Source organism: Lutzomyia longipalpis, chromosome 3 (genome assembly GCF_024334085.1).
Source record: "Lutzomyia longipalpis isolate SR_M1_2022 chromosome 3, ASM2433408v1".
Classification (NCBI taxonomy): domain Eukaryota; kingdom Metazoa; phylum Arthropoda; class Insecta; order Diptera; family Psychodidae; genus Lutzomyia; species Lutzomyia longipalpis.
The window spans coordinates 13,065,726-13,087,497 of NC_074709.1; the positions used below are offsets into that span (position 1 = coordinate 13,065,726).

At 32.6% G+C, this 21,772-nt stretch overlaps 2 protein-coding genes across 22 annotated transcripts; one reads left to right on the top strand and one right to left on the bottom strand.

Moving 5' to 3' along the window:
- The first annotated feature begins 194 nt into the window (after positions 1 to 194).
- LOC129793158 (protein lingerer) lies at positions 195 to 19,072 on the top strand. 21 transcript variants are annotated; one of them, XM_055832880.1, is made up of 15 exons: positions 196 to 290; positions 1,160 to 1,340; positions 3,552 to 4,224; positions 4,535 to 4,965; positions 6,319 to 6,675; positions 7,032 to 7,426; positions 7,715 to 7,840; positions 9,294 to 9,398; positions 9,600 to 9,715; positions 9,794 to 9,930; positions 11,625 to 11,774; positions 11,884 to 11,994; positions 12,063 to 12,317; positions 12,400 to 12,558; positions 17,164 to 19,072. In XM_055832880.1, the coding sequence occupies exons 2-15, from the start codon at positions 1,194 to 1,196 to the stop codon at positions 17,233 to 17,235; spliced, it is 3,234 nt and encodes a 1,077-aa protein (XP_055688855.1). In that variant the 5' UTR covers positions 196 to 290; positions 1,160 to 1,193; the 3' UTR covers positions 17,236 to 19,072. The 21 variants fall into 21 exon arrangements, with proteins under 21 accessions (XP_055688875.1, XP_055688872.1, XP_055688855.1 ...); XM_055832890.1 differs by having other exon boundaries at positions 9,297 to 9,398; XM_055832891.1 differs by having other exon boundaries at positions 7,718 to 7,840; positions 9,297 to 9,398.
- Positions 19,073 to 20,443: 1,371 nt separating this feature from the next.
- Positions 20,444 to 21,371, bottom strand: LOC129793237 (vacuolar protein sorting-associated protein 28 homolog). Its single transcript, XM_055833065.1, has 2 exons — positions 21,240 to 21,371; positions 20,444 to 21,168 (listed from the first exon to the last, which is right to left on the bottom strand). The coding sequence occupies exon 2, from the start codon at positions 21,153 to 21,155 to the stop codon at positions 20,523 to 20,525; it is 633 nt and encodes a 210-aa protein (XP_055689040.1). The 5' UTR covers positions 21,156 to 21,168; positions 21,240 to 21,371; the 3' UTR covers positions 20,444 to 20,522.
- Between the last annotated feature and the right edge of the window lie 401 nt (positions 21,372 to 21,772).

Consider the following 21,772-nt stretch of genomic DNA (forward strand, 5'->3'; position numbering starts at 1 on the left):
CGACGAATTGAAATAAATATAATTTCCATGATTCTTTTTCATTTTCCGACAAAGAAAAAAAAATAAACAAGAAAATTTAGAGGAAATTCAGTGAAATTCCCTTCTTCCCGGCAAAAAAAGCGGGATCAAAGCGAATCATTTGAGATTCAAAACTCCACAAGACTCAGAATCAATGTCAAATTCTTGAGAATCACAGTAAAAACCGTGGAATCAGTGTGCGCAAAATTGGGGGCTGTTTGTGAATCAAGTTTCAGTGAAATACCCCTCACGTGACACATTGAGTGAAGCAGGTAGATACACTTGAGATAAAATTGGAATTTTCTGTGAAAAAAAGTGCCCGGACACGGTGAAATGTAGGCTGGGGCTATGCGGGAGCCTCATGGGTAGTGGAATGTGGTGGAAATGGGGACCCGTGGGGGTGCGCTGAGGCAGAAAAGTGTGACGCGTCTGGGCGACGGTGCCGTCACAGATTTTCACTCGAAAGAGAAATGGCGTCTGTAATTTTATTTGGCACATGGTCTCCTCGGATATTTTTGCGCTTTTTCACCCACTTGTGAGCCCCCGCGATGCCTCCCTGCTAACTAATTCGTACGCTGCGACAGGGAGGAGTACCGTGGATGGGGCATGGGGGGCGCTATGGGGGTGAATGTGGGGGGAAAATGCATAAATTTCGCGGCCTTTGTGTGCCCCGACTCTTCCTGACTGTGTGAGGAGAGTCGCGGCGGGTACAAGGCGCGGACTTGCCGTCGCGGGGCGAATGGCCTTGCGGGCGCGTAATCTCGGTGGAAAAATCAAAATGAAGACCTTCGCATCGATTTCCTTCGTCAATTCGCACACAGCCCACAATCGATTCCCTCGGCCCCCATCAGCTCTGATTAATCTGTGGCGTTCGCGCGCGTCTTCCGGTTGATTCATGTCATTGTCCTCCGTGCGCCTCAGCACACCCTCTTGTCCCTCCAACTACATGGGCGCTCCCTCATTGCCTTGTGGTGCCCCCTCAAAAAAATAATATTCGTGGCATTTTCACTGCAATGGGAAAAATCTCTCATCTGGAGAAATTTCTTTTCTTTTTTTTTTCATTATAAAATTCAATGAGCCAGACAATGGTGGGATCTGTGATTTGTAATTTGTGTCTCTTTTCTGGGTGATCTCGTTGCAGCAGCTACTTGTAAATATATACAGTGTATATAGCGATGAGCACACAGAATCGTTCAGGAGGCGGCGGCGGAGGCCCCAAAGCCAAGAAGGGCGGAAATCCAGCCTCGAGCGGTGGAAATGATGGGAATACCAACAAGAAAACAGACCATGCAAAGACAGAGAAGGAGAAGCCACATGCAAAGGTAAGACGATGACACACTTCCACGGAACTCAGGAGATTCCTTATCAGTTCTTACTACATATACTACATTCCCCGCATTTGCCTCTAATCTCTTTCTCTCTCTCTCTCTTGCCCTTGTCGGCATCTTGCTGATTTGCTTCCGTCATACACGTCAGCTACTAGCTTCTCTACTAAATGACCAAAGCTCAAAAATAACCGATAAGAGCACCCCTTTTGAGATTTCTCTCTTGATTACCACAAGAGAAGGAAAGAGAAGAGAAAAGAGAGAGAGAGAGAAAATACCTACACCTCCCTCCTATTTTTTTATCAATTTCCATTGAAGCGCAATTTATGCACCACATAAAATAGAGGAAAAAAAATATAATTAATTGCACGGCAAAATGCATTTCCGGGGAGAAAAGTGCCCCAAATGAAAGTTTTTTTTTTATTTTTCAAATTTATTATATTTGCGGAAAAACCCAATGACGAGCATTTACTGCTGCTGCTGAGGAATAAGTTATCAGTGGGATTTACCCAGACAAATATTTATATTGACCAAAATGCAATTTAGCCAGAAGATTGCAAGAATAATCTACTGAAAATATAATTAAACTAAAAGTGAAATGAAAAATGAAGTGAAAAGAGAAATTTTCTAATTTTTAAAAAGAGAAGGTTTGAATATTTTTCTTTTTGGATGAATTCAATGGAAACTTTCTGTTTTAGGGCTTGCAATGGTTTTTTATTGAAAAAATAAAAAAATTTAATTCTTTGACTTTGTTTATTTTCGATTTAACAACGAACTAAATTTATTTTGAGAGTAAAAGAGGAAGATTATCAGATTACTAAAAACCAAATTTGAGTCATGTCAGAGACTAGAAAAAAATTATTTTATTTAATTAAATGTTTTGAAAAATATTTTTAAAAAATTTAAAAAAAAGGTTCAGATTTATGTGATTAAACATTTTTATTGTAACAAGTTTACAATTTTTAAAGCAAAAAAAAACATTTTTTTACGGATTATTTTTAATAAGGTTTTTACGATTTTAGGATTAACCATTGAAAATTACTATTCTGAATAATTCTAAAACATCTTAAACTTTAGGTACGGCTTTTATAGAACTGAACCTTAAAAATTCTTTAATAACTCTGCTCATTGACAATTAATTCGCTTTTAAGGACATAAATTAAACACTGTTAGAAAAACTCAAGATTTTACAAAAATTCATTTTTCGTTGAAATTTCTCTAAAAAGAATTCATTAAAAAAATGTTTTCAATTAAAAAAAAATCATAGAATAGGGAAGGATTTTTGATAGGAAAGTAATATTAGAAAACAATGGATCTATAAACGGTAAAAAATCTAACTAGTAGGCAATCTAAACCACTTCTTTCTGTATTAAGACTAACCAAGTTATTAACTAAAACCGTAACGACTAACCTACTATATTCCTTAATTCAGTTATGAAAAACATTTAAAAAAAATTCTTAATTAGGTACTTTTTAATTAAAATAAAAGTTTTTTAAACTTTAAAGAAACTAAACTAAACTTTAAAGAACTTTAAGTTCCAACCTTTAAATTTAATTTTCTCCACAAAAACTAAACCAAAACACCTCAATTTACGTAATGCTAAATTGTCATTTAAAATTAATTTAGTTTTCTTTTTATCTTTTTTTTACATTCTGTTTTGTAATTAGTTTAATTATCTTAACAATCAACTTAAGGACAGGACAAAAAAAACTTTGTTAGCATCTTAATAATTTTTCTTTTTTGGCATTTAATGCGCCACTTCTGCCAAAAAGATTGCCAACATGAGCTAATTTCGAATTTATAGTAATGTCTATTGTTTGCTCTAAATAAGCCAGCGCGGAGCGTTTTATTTGTAATCAGGTGGAGAAAAATGGCCTTAGTCTGCGTTTGTAAGAAAAAAAAGAAAGAAAAAAAGTATAAACAAAAGTGAAAAGAAATAGCGCAAAACCTTCAAATGAGAGTGTTGATGTTTTTTCTATAGAAGAACACTCTGTGAGGGAATTTATCTGGAAAATGGGTTATTTGTGTTTTTAAGGTTATTTCTTCTAAATGGGGTGAATAGGTGCATTCCTTGCGCTTTTGTTGGTCCTTGTTAATTAAGCTCAATATCAAGTTAAGACTGAATAAGTTTGACGTTCTTGAGAAAGTTGAGACTGAAGAAGGGATCGCTTAACTTATAATGTAATTTAACGTTTTGTGGTGTACAGCCGACTGCTGAACAGATACGGATTGCTCAGATAACGGACATCAAGGGCGGTGGTGTGGAGGATGCAAAGATGCAGGAGAAGGTTGCAAGCATCATGGAAACAACTCAGCGCTCCGAGGAGGATGTCTGTTATGCTCTCTATGAGTGTGACAATGACCTCGATAGGGCTGTAATCTTCCTTCTGGAAACCCTCACGGAGGATGCGTTTGAGAAGACGTCCAAGAAGAAGTCGAAGAATCGCACGTTGTCCACCAATAATAACAATGACGGTCAGGATGGGGATTGGGATGCGAATAGTACACCAAATACCCGTGCTGGGGGTCAAGGTGGCGGTGGTGGTGTGTCGGATAAGGAGCGCTCACGCAGCCGTGGCGGGATGCGTGGGAGTCGTATGGGGTCGGATAGTCGCGGGTGGCGCGGCAGGGAGGCACGTGAGAATGAACGGAATGCTGCAGATATGAAAGGGGGCGACGGATGGCGTCCCGGTCGTGGGGGACGCAGCGGCAATGGGCGTGGTGGCTATGGTGGCTCACGCGGTGGACGTGTTGGGCGACTTGGACGTGGTACGGGGTCCCGGGACCAGGGACGGGGCTTCTCACGTCAGCCGGATAATCTCGAGACTGTTGACTTATGGGACAATAGTCAGGCCAACACCACCGAAGTTAAGGCTGATGGTGAGTTGAATTTTTTTAAATTATTTTTCTTAAGAAAAAACTCATTTCGCCATCACAATGGGCAAAAGATTCATCAAAAATTAGATGAAATTTTTTAATCTGTGAAGGCTAAATTAAAAATAAAATTATTTCTTTTATGCTTTATACGCAAAAAATTGATTTTTGTGGGGTTTAGTGAAAGAAATAACAACAACAACAAAAAAACAAAATATTTGGATTAATTGAAGTATTTTGATAGATAGATTAATAATGTGTGATAAAGAAGACTTTTTTTTGAAATTGATAAGATTTGCGTTTGTGTGTTTGGCAGACACCTGGGGAGACTGGGACAATGAGGAGTACACTGGCTCATTGGCCGATAGCAAAGTATTCACGCCGAGTGCGTCGTCTCAGCCGTCAATGTCGGCAACGAGTGAATTGGCGGCACCACCGGGATTGGAGCAGCAAATTCTCAATCCCCCATCGGCGCATGCAGATGATTTGGTGGTGGGTGTGCAACAATTTGCAGGTGGAACAGTTGTGTCCAGTACAACGACAGCAGCTGTTGTTGCGGGTACGGCGGTAATTAATAACAACAATACAGTGCAGTATCCGGAATTGGGGACAGCAGCGGCGCAAATTCGTCAGGCACTCGATATGCCCCAAATGAATTCATCCACCTTGTCGGCTGAACAATCTCAATACTTCAATTCTCTCTCGTCGCAGAATTCCAGTCAAACGGCAAATGTCAATTCATATCAGGTAAAGATTTATTTTTTAAATTTTTATTTTCATTGTTTTTTTGCCAATGTTTGATAAGAAAAAGATTTTAACTGATTAATTACTTGATTAATTGATTGAAAAATTCAATTGAGGAGGGAAGATTTGAGGGATAAAAAAATCAAATTTCTTTGTTTTCTCTCATATTTTCATTCAAGAGCGTGAAAGGATCAGCTAACAAAGAAAAAATAAACCTAAATATGTAAACAATGACGTCATTATTATGTTTCTTGTCTAATTAGAATTGTGAAACATTGATCAGCATCAATATTTCTATGTTTCATGCATTTGAAGGGTCGTGAAACAATGGTGACGTCATTTCTTTTATTTTTGGGCAAATATTTATCATTTTTTTTTAATTTGATTCTCAATAAGACGTTAAATATTTTTTTCTTAATTTCATTGTGAAATAAGATTTTTTTTAGCTTTTCTTGAAGCAAAATATATGGGTCGATTCTGATAAAAATATTTTCTTTTCTTCTTTTAACCACTGAAAAGTTATTTTAAGATTTTGACAGATGGGTGCCTTTAAATCGTTTATTGTCGTTTTATAAAAGAAAATTGAGGAAAGAATTAATAAACGTAATTCAATCTTCAATTTTCTTTCATAAAACGACAATAAAACGATTTAAAAGCACCCATCCGTCAAAATCTTAAAATAACTTTTCAGTGGTTAAAAGAAGAAAAGAAAATATTTTTATCAGAATCGACCCCAATACATTGCTTCAAGAAAAGCCAAAAAAACTTATTTTACAACGATATAGGGGAAACAAATTAATGTCTTATTGAGAATCAAAATCTTAAAGAAAAATTAAACAAATGTTTTCCCAAAAATAAAAGAAATGACGTCACCATTGTTTCACGACCCTTCAAATGCATGAAACATAGAAATATCGATGCTGATCAATGTTTCACACTTTTAATTAAACAAGAAACAAAATAATGACGTCATTCTTTACATCTGAGAAAACATATCAGAAAGATTGTTAAAGAAAACTGAAAAAATAATTTTCCTTAAATACCCCGATTAAAGAAAGAAATAAAAAGTTAAAATCTTTTAAAGAAAAGAAAAGATATTTAGCAGAATCTACCTCATATATCTGACTTTATTACGCCTGCACTGGGCAAAAGATCCATCATCAAAGAGATGGAATTTTTTAATCGGTGCTTGGGCAAGAGTAAAATATTTCTCCTGCATTACACGCAACATATTCAGTTGTTGTGGGGTTAATGGATGCTATGACAATGATTTTTTTCGAAGAATAAATTTTTCTTTCTTTAAAAAAAATGAAAGAAAAAAATTTTAAAAATAAATAAATTTTGCGTGTTTTTTAGCCGGCCTCAGTGCAATATCCTGCGGCTTATGGTGCGAATAGTAGCTTTGGGGATACAGTTTCGTCCCAGCCGGCTGTGCGTAAGACACGCGCAAGGGTCCCACCACCATCGAAAATCCCATCGTCGGCTGTTGAAATGCCCGGAGATACATTGAATAATATTGGTTATTTGGATGTACAATTTGGTGGTTTGGACTTTGGCACGGAGGATTCATTTGATACACTCACGGATAAGTTCAATACAACATCACTGGATTCAGCTGCGAGTGGTGTATCGAATCCTGGGGATGTCTCGTCGGACTATCAATCAAAGAATTCTCAGCAATCTCTCACGGCGGGATTGCAATCATCACAGATGGTGAGTATTTGTTTTTTAATTTTTCTTCATAAAGAATATATCCGCCAAACACAAAAGTACAAACAAAGAGTGGAAAAAAGAAAACAATAATTAAAAGGAAAATTCTGCGGAAAACTCTAATGAGTGTGTGGAACATTGAGAGAGGAGAACAAGCAAGACCACTGAAGAAGGCCCACTATTAGGGTTGAAAGCTTTGGCTTTAATTGCTGCTTTTCCTTGGGTGAACGGGAATTTCCTCTGACAAACACCGGAAGCCTTGAAAAACAAATCCTTTACGTTCGAAAAGAACATAAAATATTCTTTTTTTCTTTCTTTCAAAAGAAATTTTAAAGGAAATTTTGGTTTCTTTGACACAGAGAACGGCCAATTCCGTGTCACAATCATCGGGCTCAGTGAACAATAGCGGTGTGAATGTGATCAATAATAGTGCAGGGAGCGGTGCTAGTGGGGGATACCAAGTGCCGTATACGAATAATACGCCATCAAAGGGACCCACGTCGTATCAGGCATCGGGCACAGGGCAAGGTGGCTACAGTAATACCAACTACGCCAGCACCCAGGTTTCATCGACAAATAGCTATCCACCGACCACGAATTCGTACAGTTCGTACAATCAGAACACGGTGAACTCGTACCAGAGTCAGAATAGTGCGAGTAACGTGTCGGCTGTGAATAATTCCGGCAATGCATCGAACAGCAGCTCCACGTCCAGTATCCCCGTTGGTAGTACTGGCGTGGGTAATAGTGCAAGGTGAGTAGCAGTAGATATTAATGTTGAACCCAACTCCCCTTTTTTTTTTTTTAATTGAAAAAAAGGGGAGTGCGTTGTCTGCCAGTGCGTTTGTGTGGCTAACATGTGGGCGCACCACCACCACTTAATTGACTTTTCTCATCCTGTTTTCTCTCTTTCTCTCTCTCTCTCTTTCACACTGACTCGCAACTCTGTTTATTTTTTTTGACTCTGTTGTGTTGCCATAAACTTCCCTCCACCAACCAACCAACCAACCCAAATATGCGCCATCAATTTGTTGTGTAAAAGTAGTGCGACCGGCAGTACTGGGGGTTACCTCTCCAGCCAGTATCCTGTGACACAATCGTCATCCGTCTTTCCATCACAACCGAGTGCTTATCAAAATAGCCCGAGTGTGTATGGAAATACAACGGGGTAAGTTTAATAAAAAGATTTTTCTTTAAAAAAAAATTAATTAAAACCCTTTTTTTTTCTCATAAAGACCACGAGAAAATTAATTTTATTAAAACAATTAATAATCACGTTGATTTCCTTTTTTTTATTACTGTTGTGTGATTTTTTTTCCTGTGTGTTTTCCACAAAAGAAATGCTTTTTATGTATAATCCTTTTTGTGAAATATAATCAAGATTAACAAACAGAAAGATCTCATTGCTAGATTTCTCTTTTTTTCTACAAGATAAAGGGTGAAATTTACTACTCAGACAGACCTAAAATTCCTTAAGAAAGACTGAAGACTTTTTTTTTTTAAGATTCTTTAAGTTTTTTCAAATATCTAAAGTTTTCTTAAGATTTCTTGGGAAAAAACTTTAAAATTTCTTAGGAAAATTTAAATATTGGGCCTTATTCAGCGACCAAGAAACCCTTGAAATTCGTTTGAAATCTTGAAATTTCAGTACAAAATTCAAAGATTTCAAGGGTTTCTTGGTCGCTGAATCAAGCCCATTATTAGTTTTTTAAAGGGAAACTAAAGATTTCTTAAATTGAATAAATTGCAATTTGTTTGTTTAATGATTTTTACGATTTTCAATGCTCAATGCTCATTTAGCCCAATTTAGCTTTATTGAAGAAATCTTAAGTTTTGCTCAAGAAAACTTAGGAATCCTAAATTTTTCTTATGAGATCTTAAGTTTTTTTTCTTAAGGAATCTTAAAAATTACCTAAGTTTTCATAAGAATTCTTAAGACAACTCAAAGAATCTTAAGAAAACTTTAAAAAAACTTAAGAAAATTTAAGTTTTCCTTCAGAAAACTTAAGTCTGTTTGACTAATGAATTTCATCCAAAATAACAGAGAAGCAAAAACAAAAATTGTATAAGACGAATTTTCTTTTTTGCTGCTTATTTTTCTTGAAAAACAAGTTTTTATGAAAATATTTTTGCAAATTTTTTGTTAAAGAATTTTTTTTTCTAAAAAACTAGGTATTGATTTTTTTTCAATTAAAAAGTTTATCAAAAAAATTTCAAAATTGAATAAACTTGCAGAAAAGTTTGTTTTCCATAATTTTTCTTTTTCTTTAATTGCATTCCATAATAAATTATTTATTAAAAAAAAACGTCTGTTTTCTCTTTATTGCTTATTAACACATAAATACTCTCTCGTATTACACACAAAGTTGTGGAAAAAGAAGCATTTCTCACCTTCAAAAACACAATAAAAGTAATGTAATAAAAAATCACGGTACCTACACCTGATACATTTTCTTTTCACGAATTTTATTTATTTATTTATTCAATTAAAAAAATTAAAATTAAAAAGCAAAAGAAACAAACCATTGAAGAAATTTGCTCTACGGGGTCTCTGTGAGAAAATAAAATTTGAGAGGAAAAACAGAATTTAAAAAATGAAAAATGAAATTATGCGTTAACAGTAGGTACACGGGAAGTACAAATACGTCCACGGCACAGTACAGTAATTTCACAAGTACGAAGCTGAAAGAGAATGCTGCCACAACAATCAGCACACCGTTTGAAAGGTAAAAAAAAAAGCAAAAGAAAATAATCTTTGCAGAAGAACACTCGTAATATTCAATTTTCTATTAATTTTGTTGTTTGTTGTTTTATTTACAAAACTTTACAAAAAAAAATGTAGAGAAATTAAAAGAAAAAAAAAGTCAGTTTTTAAGAGAAGATTTTTCTTTTAAAAAATAAAATTTCTTTTTTCTTGATCTTTGCAGCGTTACTTCCAGCGCAGTTTCAAGTAGTGCACCGAGTGCCGTGAGCAATTCTACCGTGACTACGAGTAGTATGAGTTCACCATCACTGGGAATGACCAAAGTGACAAGTGCAACAAGTGAGTTCAATCCTAATTTCCTTTTTTGTATTTCCGAAAAGAAAAACTAAATTTTTGTGTGAAATTTTTTTTTTTTAGCCAAGAGCAGTGGTGTTATACCGAATATTCCAATGGTCAGCCAGTACATACAGACTGCAGGGGTGCCCTTCTACCAGCCACCCGTCTATGCAACGTACGATGAGTTGCAGATGATGCAACAGAGGATGCCGCATGTGGTGAGTTACTTAAAAGAACATTTTTTTTGTGTTTTCTTCTTTGTTTTTGTTTTTTTTTTAAGATTAAAATTGGAAATCGGAGTTGAGGAAAATGCTTTAATTTATGTCTTTTTTTAAATTTAAAATAATTTATTTAAATTCTTTTAATGTAAATAATACCTAAAGTGGAAGTACTAACAATACATGTTTTTCTCTTTTTTTACACTATCAATCACTAATTATTAAAAATCTTCAAAGTCCTAAGTTTTTTGAATTTCAGTCGATATAAAGGGCTTTTGAGACGCCTGAAATCGTTACTTTCCTATAATTAGGCGTTCTGTTAATAAAAAAAAACTAACCATCTAACTAACAAACTAACTGAGTAGATTAATATGAATATTATTTTTAAAATAACACAAAAAAACATCAATAAAACAAAGTTTATTTAACATGAAAAACATTAAACTAAAGAAATTAAATAAAACAATTTTTTACAAAAAAAAATTATCCAACTTTCATAAATTTTGGATTTTTTTAATGAATAAGATTTTAAGATTTTCTTAAACTATTTTAAAGATTGGGCCTTATTCAACGACCAAGAAACCCTTGAAATTTTAGTACAAAATTCAAAGATTTCAAGGGTTTTTTGGTCGCTGAATTAGGCCCATTATTGGATTTTTTTTCCAATTAAAAGTTGAAAAATTATTACTGAATGCGTTTACTTGCAAATCTAGCCGTTCATCCATTAATTTAGTTTAGTAGGGGAGATCGGGGCTAATAAAGTCACTTAAGGGTTTGGAAAAAGCCTTAAATATCATATTTTCTAGCTAGATAGAACAAAATGATCTGAGAAAGAGTTGTAAGGCAGTAAATTTCCTAAAGCAATAAGCCATACATTTCGCTTTATCTGTTTGGGAAATCTGATATTTTGAGCATTTTCTAAACCCTTAAGTGACTTTATTAGCCCCGCTCTCCCCTACCTATTAAGTTTTTTTTTTATTTCTTATTTATAGAAATCATAGCCCTTATTTTTTCAATTTTTTTCTTTAAGGACATAATTGAAAAAAAAAAAACAATTTGTTATTTAAATTAAGATAGAACTGAAGTTTAACTAAAAAAATAATATCTATCTTATATGTAATATAATTTATATGTATGTTTGTTTTTTTTTTGCATTTAGGTAGTTTAGTTTTTAGAACAGTTTAGACATAAAATTATAGATTTTTTTTGAAAAATTTTATATATTTTTTTATTACTTTAGTAAGAGAAAAACATGCTTTTGTAGGTCTTGATTTCTTTCATTAACATTTATTTTTAGTTTACAAAAATTAGTAAAGAAAAACAGCAACGTTTTCGTATAATTTTTATTTATTTCTTTTGCGAATCATATCATATTCGACATTCTTCTCTTTCGATATTTTTTTTCTTTGCTTTATTTTATGATAATTTTTTTTTTTTTTCATTTGAATATAACTTCATGACTCACAACTCTATTTAGTTTGTTAATCATTAAACATTTTGCACGGATAAATATTTTGTAATCGATTTTTCTTTGTTTGTTTATTTGTTTGCTTATTCTCTTCTCGGTACAAATCAACTCTGTTATCATTAACAAAACTGTCGTTGGTGTTAACTTAACTTTAAAGCGTTTTAAGGGTTTTTGAGCAAAAAAGTTTTTTCTTAAACTTTTTTTTTGTATATTATGTGTTTCGTAGCAACCTGAATATTACAACCTCAATTATCAGACCCCAACGAGCCTGGGTGCTGGAGTTAGGGATGCAAATTTAGGTTCTGTGGCAGCATATTCGACGATGTCAGACGGACGGTTCACGAGGACAGACAATAATTCTAGTCCTGTTAGTAATGTACGTGCAAAAAATCAATGAGATTTCTTTTCAGCGTCAAAAGATTTTTTTTCTTTGGAAGAGGTTTTTAAATCAGATTTTTTAATGAGAATTCTTTGTGTGTGTGTAGGTGCCCAGTACAATGTCACAGCAAACGGGATCCGGTGGACCGATGATGAATGTTCCTTATGCTTACTTCTACGGAGGAGTTCCGGGAAGTTTCCAATATGGAATGTATCCGGTAGGTTAAAGATTTTTTTTTTAAATTTTTTAAATGAAAATTTAATAATTAATAATTTTTTTTTATAGCAACAAATGGCAACGGCAAGCGCCACATCTGGTGGTCAATTTGCAAAGCCATCGTACAATAGTGCGTACGGATCGACGGCATACGATGCATTGAGCCAATCGACGCAAGATTACAGCAAGAATGCCTATCCGGGGTCGGGTGTTGGGCAACAGTCCAAGGGGCAGAATGTCAATAATCCACCACAAGCTGGAACGGGTTCGGATATTTCGTCGTCAATGTACAGCAAGGGTCATGTGGCGCTCAGTAAAGTTAATGTGAGTTTTATCCTCTTTTCTTTAAATTGATTTTATTCTTGAAGTTTGAAAGCTTTCAATTTTTTTTTGATTTATATTTCAGTCCTATGACAAGCAGTCTTTCCATTCGGGAACACCGCCACCATTCAACTTAGCCGGCACCCAGACGGCTGGAGCAACATCAGCTCAACCGTATGGCATGTACATTCCGGCAATTCCGCCACCCCATCACAATTTAAACATGCATCAGCCAATCCATCAGGTAGGTGCTCGATACAACAACTCATATGACAACAATTAAATAAACAGAAAAAAATGAGTCTGTGATGGTTGTTCTCTGTTCTTTCGTGTGGGGAAAATCTTATATCTTTATATAATATTACAAAAGAAAAAAAAATCATCAATATCACTTTTTTTTGTTTTTAATTTCTGTGGAAAAAAATGGAAGTAAAAAAAAAATTTACAATCAAAATTAAAGGAAAAAAAAATAATAGAAAATCTATTTATATTGTGTTTCGATGATTGAGGAAATGGATTAAAGTGGAATGAGCAGAAGAGAATTAAATGAATCTTTTTTTTTCTTATTATATAGCTTTTTGATTTGATTTATTTTTGAACACTTCGTATTTTGGTATTGATCACAAAATTTTATCGATTGGTTTGACCTATTTTTTCTCTCTATCTTCGCATGAGTATTATGGTTTGGGTGTTTTTTTTTATTTTACAAATTACTATTTTTGTCAAAGGAGTTTATTCGTTTTTCTGAGGGGAAAATCATTTAGTCGATGTAAAGAAAAACGCCCAATTTTTTTTTAGGATGATTGTAAAAGAATAAGAAATCTTCAAGGAGATTTCTTATTATTTTGCACTGGGATCAGCATGGCGAAAACAGAAAAGATTTGGCTGGAAAATGCAAATAGTGACGTCATTGGGTGAAATTCACTAGTCAGACAGTCTTAAAATTTCCTCTTAAGATTAAGAAGCTTAAAAAAATTAAAACATGTCTTAAGGTTTGTTATAAGCAAAATTGAAGATCTTAGAAGTTTTTTTTTTTAAAGAATTACTTAAGTTTTCTTAAGCGAGGCTAAATGTATGTTTTTCGAAGATTTTTACGAATTTCGATGCCTGAAGATGATCGGGAAAATCATCGAAAAACATACATTAGGAAAACTTAACTTTCGATTAAAAATACTTTAAAAAAACTTGAGTTTTTTTTTTAAAGAAAACTCCGGAAATCTTAAGATTAAAAAAAAATCTTTGAAAATCTCAAAAACTTAACTTTCGCTTAAGAAAATTATAAGAAATTTTAAGCACTTAAGGAAAAAATTTAAGAAATCTTAAGAAAATTAAAAAAAAATCTTAAAAACTCTCAACTTTTGCTTAAGAAAACTTAAGATTGACTAGTAAATTTTACTCATTAGGTAAAATTCTAGTTAAAGAGACTTAAGATTTCTTAAGAAAGACTTAAGTTTCCTTAAGATTCTTGAAGTTTTCTTAATCGAAAGTTAAGAGTTCTTAAGATTTCTTAAGGAGAGTTTAAGATTTTCAAGAAATCCTGATTTTTACTGAAGAAAACTTAAGAATCTAAAATCTTCCTTAAGAAATCTTAAGATTGTCTCACTGGTAAATTTTACTCAAAAATGGAAAAATCGAGTTTTTCAAAAGGAAAAATTTGGGGAATTTTTATTCTTTTAGGACTCTCTACAAAATGAATAAACTCCTTTAGAATGTTTTCTTTTATTGTTGCCATCTTTGTTGTTGTTAGGATTGCAAGATAAAGAAAGAAAGAAAGAGATAATAAAAGAATTTTTCTCACAATAAATTCTTCATCCACCAATTTTTATTTATTTTATAGGGGAACGTGGCCCAATTGCGACCCCCTAAATTCTGTTTCAGAAGGATTGAAAAAAGTCATATTAAAATGAATTAAATCTTCCCAAGTTTGGTACCATTGGAAAGGTCATTTAATAGGCTAACTTTGTTCTATAGATGCAAACATTCTATCTCTTACCTGTTCTGAGTAATAATGGAATTAAAAAAAGTTGCTAAAATTGCTCTTTTTCACCACGGTGTTCTAATTGCGACCCCCCGAGTGTTCTAAATGCGACCCCCTTTTTTTGCCGTAATTTGTGGGTTTTTCACTAGTAGATCACATTTATCACTACTATAAATAGGGAAACTGCCATGAATTACCCGGAAAAGCCGGAAAATCAAGAATTTATTTTCATTCTTCCCCACATTTGTTTTGACATTTCGCCCTTGAGGTGACTACACACACTTTCACACACACCGACAATTGCGCACTCACTGACGTAATTCCCAGAAAATCCACGAAAATTCTTCTGAGGAATGCGTAAATTACACTAACTGCACTCCCCTTTGGCTGTAGAAACATTTTCACTGCGAAAAAACTTTCAAGAAACGTGAAAAAATATTGATTTTCCCGAAATCAAAACACAGCGCGGTCTGTGTGAGAGAGACACTTCCACACCACTACACGCATGCGCGACTGCTTTACCGTGGTGAATGGTGGAAATAGACGGTCCGAATTGAAACATTTTGGGGGTCGCAATTAGACCATTCTGCATGTACTACATTTTCACTTAATTACTTAAAATACCTAAAATCTTTCAAAAAATTGTAAATCAAGTAATAAACTAGACCCTCTAAGCTACAGAAACGCGGCATAATATGAGACATAATAGTGGGAAAAAAACTCATATCAACTTAGTTTCTAAAATCAGAAAATGTCGGCCAAGTGCTGAAAATGAATTTTGATTTTTTATTAGTCCTGTTGTGTACCAAATTAATTTATTTTAGGCGCTAACATTATCTTACTATAATATCTTCATAATGTAGTGAAACTAATTTTATAATATTTCGTCATTTACGAGAAAAAGGGGCGGTCGCAATTGGGCGGCGGTCCGATTTGGGCCACGTTCCCCTATATATTTTTATCAATGAATTATGTGAATATTTTGTATCTCCTATTGAATTAATTTCTCATTCTATTTTTAAATAAATACATACATAAATATTATGCATAATAAAAACATCTTCATTTGCAATTCATTTTGTATTCTCTCGGAAGAAGAAGAAAAAAATTGTCTGAGAGAATTATTTATTTTTATTTCATCAGCAATGGACGTTGATTTATTTGTGTTTTTTTTTCTCTCTTATTTATTTTTCTTATAGGATTTATTTTTTTAAATCACATGTCAACGACAATGCCAAAACTCAATGGTATTTTTATTTGAGAGCTGTGTGTTGTTCCCTTTTATTTTCTCTTGTGAAGGATTAATGAAAAGAAACGTGCTGGAGAGAATTTCAATGTGATATGAAATTAATGAGAAGAAAAAATATTAAAATAAAAGAAGATAAATTCGATAAACAACAAAAATGATGCAACATGTTGGAGGAATAAATGTTGGAAAAAAATTCATGTGAAATAATTAATAATAAAGGAATGATGTTGCTGATAAAAGAAATATTTATTTTTTGAAAATTCTGTAAAAGTAAAAAAAAGGAAGTTTTTTTTGTGTCAAGAATTAAATGAGAAAAAGAAATGTAAAGAAAATTAATAATTGAATAATTGATTTTCTTAAAAAAATGTATTTTATCTCTGTTTCATAATTTATTTATTTTGTTTTCTTTTTTTTATCACAAATATATAGTTTTTTCCTAATTCTCAGCAAATTGTGTTTGAGATTTATTTTATGCGTATGAAGATAGATACAAAAAAAAAGAAATGAGAATGATTTAAAAAATAATTAGATGCATGATTTTTATTGAAATGTAGATTTTTTTAAAAGTTTATTTAAAATCTGCCGTAGTTATTTTGCATAAATGCTTTTTGTAGGAAAATTTATTTTTTTTTAATTCAATTGAATTAGTAGGTGATACAGCATTGTGGAGTGTAGGAGAATATAGTATTCCTGATTTATTTTCTTTTTGCTTTTGAGTCTTCCAAATCGGGTGGTTTGATAAGCAGGATAGGTACTGAAAGGAAATAAATTCTGCTAAATCAGATAGGGGAGATCTAAGCGCAAAAACAGTCAGGTATTGGTTGGATAAAGCATAAGGCTCTTTGTGAAGAAATGTAGAGACCTTCTCCTTAGGAAATATGATTTTTTGAGGTCTCATTAAAACATTACATACTTGTTTTGTTAACCCTGATGTGTCCTGATTTTTTTTTGGATCCTATTCTAAGCTCAGTATTTTTCTAGAATTTCTTAAAGAAAAACTTATGAATTAGAAAGAAAATTCATCGAAATTAATTTTTTTCTTCAACTTTTGATGTATTTCTACATCATTTATGAGTGATTGGGGAAAATTATTCTATATTGAAGAGATTAGAAGAAATATTAGAGGGAGATTAGAAAAATTCAGGACAAGAAAAGAATTTGCGAGATTCTAACTCTTTACCATTTGAAGAGAAAGCAACTTGTTTTAACGAACCATCGAAGATAAGTTCTAGGTATTGAATGAATTTAATTTTTTTTGTATTGAGAATTTCTGGAAGAAAATTATTTCAAACAAATGCAGAGGCTTAGAACTTAGAACGATCTTTTCGAACCACCTTTTAGAATTCATATAGAATTTTCTTTAGAAAATTATTTGGCAATGATTCTTTGCATTGAAAGCTTCGTATTTTTTTTTATTTCTTATTGTCAATCTCCTTAATTTGATTTTCTTACAAAATTCGCGTGAATGTGAATGTTTTTTTGTTGTGTAGAAATGTAGATGAGAAGGGAAGAGGACGATTCAACATTAGAACAAAAAAAGGAAAGAAAGAGAAAAAAGATTTTAGAAGAAAAATCCGGCAAATGTTGGAAAATGTTTTTTTTTCTTATTTGCTTGCTTTCAGGATTCAAACAGCAGTGGTCAACGTCCACAGTCAAGCAGTCAGGGAAAAGCGTACTGGACGGCTCAAAATTAAATGAAAGAAATTTTATTTGAAGAAGAAGTTAGATAGAAGAAAAATCATGAAAATAGCACGGAATTTTCCCTTTTAACTTCCCACAAAATCCAAATGATACAAAAGAAGAAATGAAGAATATCTATAATTCTTTATTTCTCTAAACCAAAATCGCTGTACATTTTTTTTAATCTGAGCTAACATATTGCTAAGATTGACGAGAAGTTTATATACTTTCAGAGAACTGACAAAAGGTCTTTAAAAACAGAAATAAAAGAAGAAATCTCAAGAAGATAGAGAGAGAAATAGGCGGAAAGATTCATTTTCAAACACTTTCTATAGCAGTGACAGAGAAATTCGAAGAAAATGAAGATTCTTTTTCTTTTTTTGAAAAGAATAAAAAAAAAGTAGAAAGAGAATTCAAGTATTATGTAAACAATTTATTAAAAATAAATAAAAAAAAGAGATGAAATGGGGAGATCTTTTGAAAGAATTTTTGAGAAGAAACTTTCCCTCCAGAATGAATTGAATTTGAGTAAAAAACGAGCAAAGAAATCACCAAAAAACACGCGAAATAAGTTCTTTTGCAAATGAGATAAAAAATAAATAAAAGAAGAAATTAAAAATAAATTAAATACCTACCTACATGCTCCTAATACAACCCCTTTGAAATAAAATTAAAAAAAAACTATGAACTAAAAACATTTGTAGAACTTTTTTTGTTTGTTCTTTTACAACATAAACACTGTGAACAGCAAAAAAATTACCTTTGCATAAAAAAAAGAAAAATAAATGAACATAAAAGCCAGAAAAATTGCGGTGGAAGTGCTTCTAATTAAAATGAAATTAAAAAAAAAACTGAAATAAAGTGTATTTGATTAATTTTTATTTAATTGAGTACCATATTCGAGGCAAGAAGTGGAGAATGAACAGAAAAAAAAATATTTAGTAGGAAAATGGATCACTAATGATATAAAAAAATTCATTATATAAAAATATATATATTAAAGAAAAAACAAGTAGATAAAAAAGTGGGGGAAATAATAGAAATGAGGAGATAAAATTGCATTATAGCAATTTCAATTAATCCCCTTTCAAAAAATGTTTTAATTTCTCTTAAATAATTATATTATTATATACATATTATTTTAAAACAAATATTAACTTTAATGTGCTAAACAAAAAACACTTAATTTAATAAAAAAAGAAAAGAAAAATAATGAAAAAAAGAAAATCTTACGATTTAAAAATAACTATTTAGTGGAAATAATAAAAAAGTATAAAAACACACACACAATTTTACTATGGAGATGAAATTATTATAAAACTATAATTATTATAATAAAATTGATATAATAGAGACAAATTAAAAGAAACCCAGAAAAAAATATTAATGAAAATAAACACTTTAAGAAAAAAAATTGTATGGGATATATTAGTGAGAAGAAAGAAGAAGAAAAGTAAAAAGAATTCTTGAGAAAAAACACGTTTTTTTACTGTTTATAAAGAAAATATAAATAGAATCAGATACATTGAAGTAAAAAAAAATAATCTAAAAAATATTAATTTAAAAGAAAAAACAATTACGTGGAAACTGGAAAGATAAAAAATTAATGTGTAAACGTTTCAAAAAAATGAACTTTTTAGAAGTATAAAAAAGCTGCATTTTAACTCTCTCTCTCTAGACGGAGCAAGAAGCTAAAGAAAAAAAGGAGAATAAAATATTTGTGGAGAATTTAATAATGTGAGAACGAGATAAGAAGATGGTATATTACAAACAAAAAAAATTACACGTGAGAGAATTTTTTTCATTATGGAATGACAAGATAAAATAAACACAGAGAAAGACTTGAGGAAATCTTCTCTCTTTATTGCCATCGTAATGTCTTCTGGGAATTTTTCTAGCTTTGAATATAGGTTCCATCAAGAATTAATAATCGGTCAAGCCGTTTAGCCAACACAGGGGCCAATTCAGGGCCTGAATCAAGGGCCGAATATTCTGACTAAATAATCACAATATTTCCAAAGATCTGAATATTCTCATTTTCAGCTAGAATTTAGTACCTACTTCTTTAGCTTGAATTTACTATTGGTTTGTATGATATTTACACGGATTTCTTACCAAAGATATTCACTAAAATTCAGTAGGTACAATTTTTAATTTTCTGTTTCATTCATTCCCATTAAATGTAATGGTAAAAATTTTAGGTTAGAAATTCGGATAAATATTGGACAAACCGGACAAACCAATACTTTTTTTGGTTTGAATTCATTGTTTTTTAAGCACTTTTCAGGATTGAATTTAGTACTTTTTAGGTTTAAATTTAGTACTTTTTAGATTTAAATTTAGTACATTTTGGGTTTAAAACTACTTTTAATTATTCAATTCAGAACTTTTCATTTAGAATTTACTACATTTTTGACTAGAATTTATGTTTTCGACTAAGATTTAGTAATTTTAATTATTGATTTTACTTCTTGAGATTGAATGTTCAAATGTACTCAAATCTAGTCGAAATTCAATCCGAAAGAGTACTAAATTCATGACTAAATTCAATGATTAAAAGTACTAAATTCTAGCAGAAAACAGTAAATTCTAGCTGTAAAAATTCTAAATTCAATTGGGAAAAGTTCTAAATTTAAGGCGAATAAGTACTAAATTGAATATTACTTCTTCGACTAGAATTTAGTACTTTTTAGGCTTTTGCTCTTCAGTTTCTACCAATTTAAAACTAACTAAGAAAGGTTCTTTTGCTGAATTTTTTGATTTCTTTGGAGAATCATCCGAATATTTTCATTCAGATAAACACCTCTTGGCCTGAATTTTTCTATAAAAACCGTCTGAAACTCTGGTTTTATCAGTCTGATATTGATCGAATCGGACAGATGAAAATTTACCAAACAAAATTCAATTTCTTCTGGTTCATTTGATAATTCAATTTTCTCTACGCATATTCCAACAGTTTTTTCCCTTTTCTAAGATCAAAGCGTCTCTAGAAGGATTAATAAGTGCTGGATTGATTAACATTTGGTATTTATATTATCTGTTCATAGATATTTATCTTCCACTGAAGCACCTGCTCCTGATGGTGTCATAGAATAAGCGAAGAATTTCTCTGGAACATCACAGTTAGCTAAAAGGTAGGCCCAAATAAAAACTCTCTAAGTTTTTTTTTAGTTCTGGTCGTTCAGGCAATTTGTGGCTTTATGGAAGTTGAAAACAGCAGAATTTGGATATTTAAATCATTTTATTGAGTAAGGTAGCGAATGATATTTTTATGAAGGATTTTTTTCTCTTTAAACTGGGATTACGTGGAGTGTAGGAGATTATTGAATGCCGCATATGAGGACTCGAGGTCAAAGAGGAGCTGCCTAACTTGAGCTTCGGACAGCTCATCTGAGGCTTGCATGGCATTGAGCGTACTGAGCCATCCGGCAACTTTGGTGCGCCCCTCAAAGTCTTCGGGGATGAGTGAGAGCCGTGACATGGTGTCCACGAGATCCCGCAGCTCTGGATGCAGCTCATCCATGGCCTTAATTTCCAGCCGAAGCTTATCCATGAGCGTAATGAAGAGACTCACAATGTCCGCAATGCACTTGCTCGTGTTCCCCTTGTCATCCTTTATTGTGATCGGTCTATCCTCGCGGATGCGCTCCAGGGCGGCTGGGCAGTCAAGTCGGTACTTCTTCACGAATGCCTCAACATTGGGATACTCTGTTCCCTGAATCTGCTTAAAGGCCACCTTGTACTGCACGAGAAGCTTACTACAAGCTGCCGTGTACTCCTGTGGTGTGATACAATCCCAGATGTATGCCTTCTCCAGGTTCTGCATTGTATTTATCACGGCATACAGCTCAGCCATATTATCGTGCTTCTCTCGTTCTCTGGCATTCCTGTACACCTTTACTTCCTCGTAGAGTTCTGGGCGATTGTCCTGCATCCCGGAAAAATGCCTGAAATTGCAGAGATTTTCACAGAATTAATACACTCTTAGGTGCTCCTTAGATATCCTTGTTAAACTAACCAATTTCCTGCACTTAATGAATTAATTTAATACGTTTTCTCCTGCAAGAAAATCACAGAAAATAATAAAAATTCTTTGTTTTCAATTTTTCACATTTGACAGCTGACTCATTTCCCTCTGGAGAAATTCATGTGGAATTGCTGTGGATTTTCATATGACGATTCTTAATGGTTCGTGGAATTTTTGGGACTGCCGTTAAAATTGGTACAGGTGAGTAATTCTTGAAATGGCATTTTCTCTGATTTTGCGCAATTTTCCTGTATAAAAAGTAATTCCGCACGTAAAACTAAGGTCAGTTTAAGAGGTTTAAGATGATTTTCTGGAAATAAGAAAACTATAGGGACGATTTTTAATTTTCAATCAATTTGGGACAGAGATCGCGGCTAAAGATACGCAGCCGATCCTTTATACTTTTTGTTCGGCTTCAAAGTTCGCTTATCGCGCCAATTTGCGAAATTGGGGCAAATTTTTGTGAGGTTAACTTAAAAGTTTGATAAAGGAAATGCAAATTTTTATTGTTAATCTTTCATTGT

Excerpts from the sequence above, each read along its gene's own strand:
- LOC129793237 (XM_055833065.1), bottom strand. The coding sequence starts at position 21,155 with ATGCAGGACAATCGCCCAGAACTCTACGAGGAAGTAAAGGTGTACAGG.
- LOC129793158 (XM_055832880.1), top strand. The coding sequence starts at position 1,194 with ATGAGCACACAGAATCGTTCAGGAGGCGGCGGCGGAGGCCCCAAAGCC. Across the intron at positions 7,841-9,293 it reads GTGTATGGAAATACAACGGG|TAGGTACACGGGAAGTACAA; the intron begins GTAAGTTTAATA and ends ATGCGTTAACAG. Across the intron at positions 9,931-11,624 it reads AACAGAGGATGCCGCATGTG|CAACCTGAATATTACAACCT; the intron begins GTGAGTTACTTA and ends TGTGTTTCGTAG.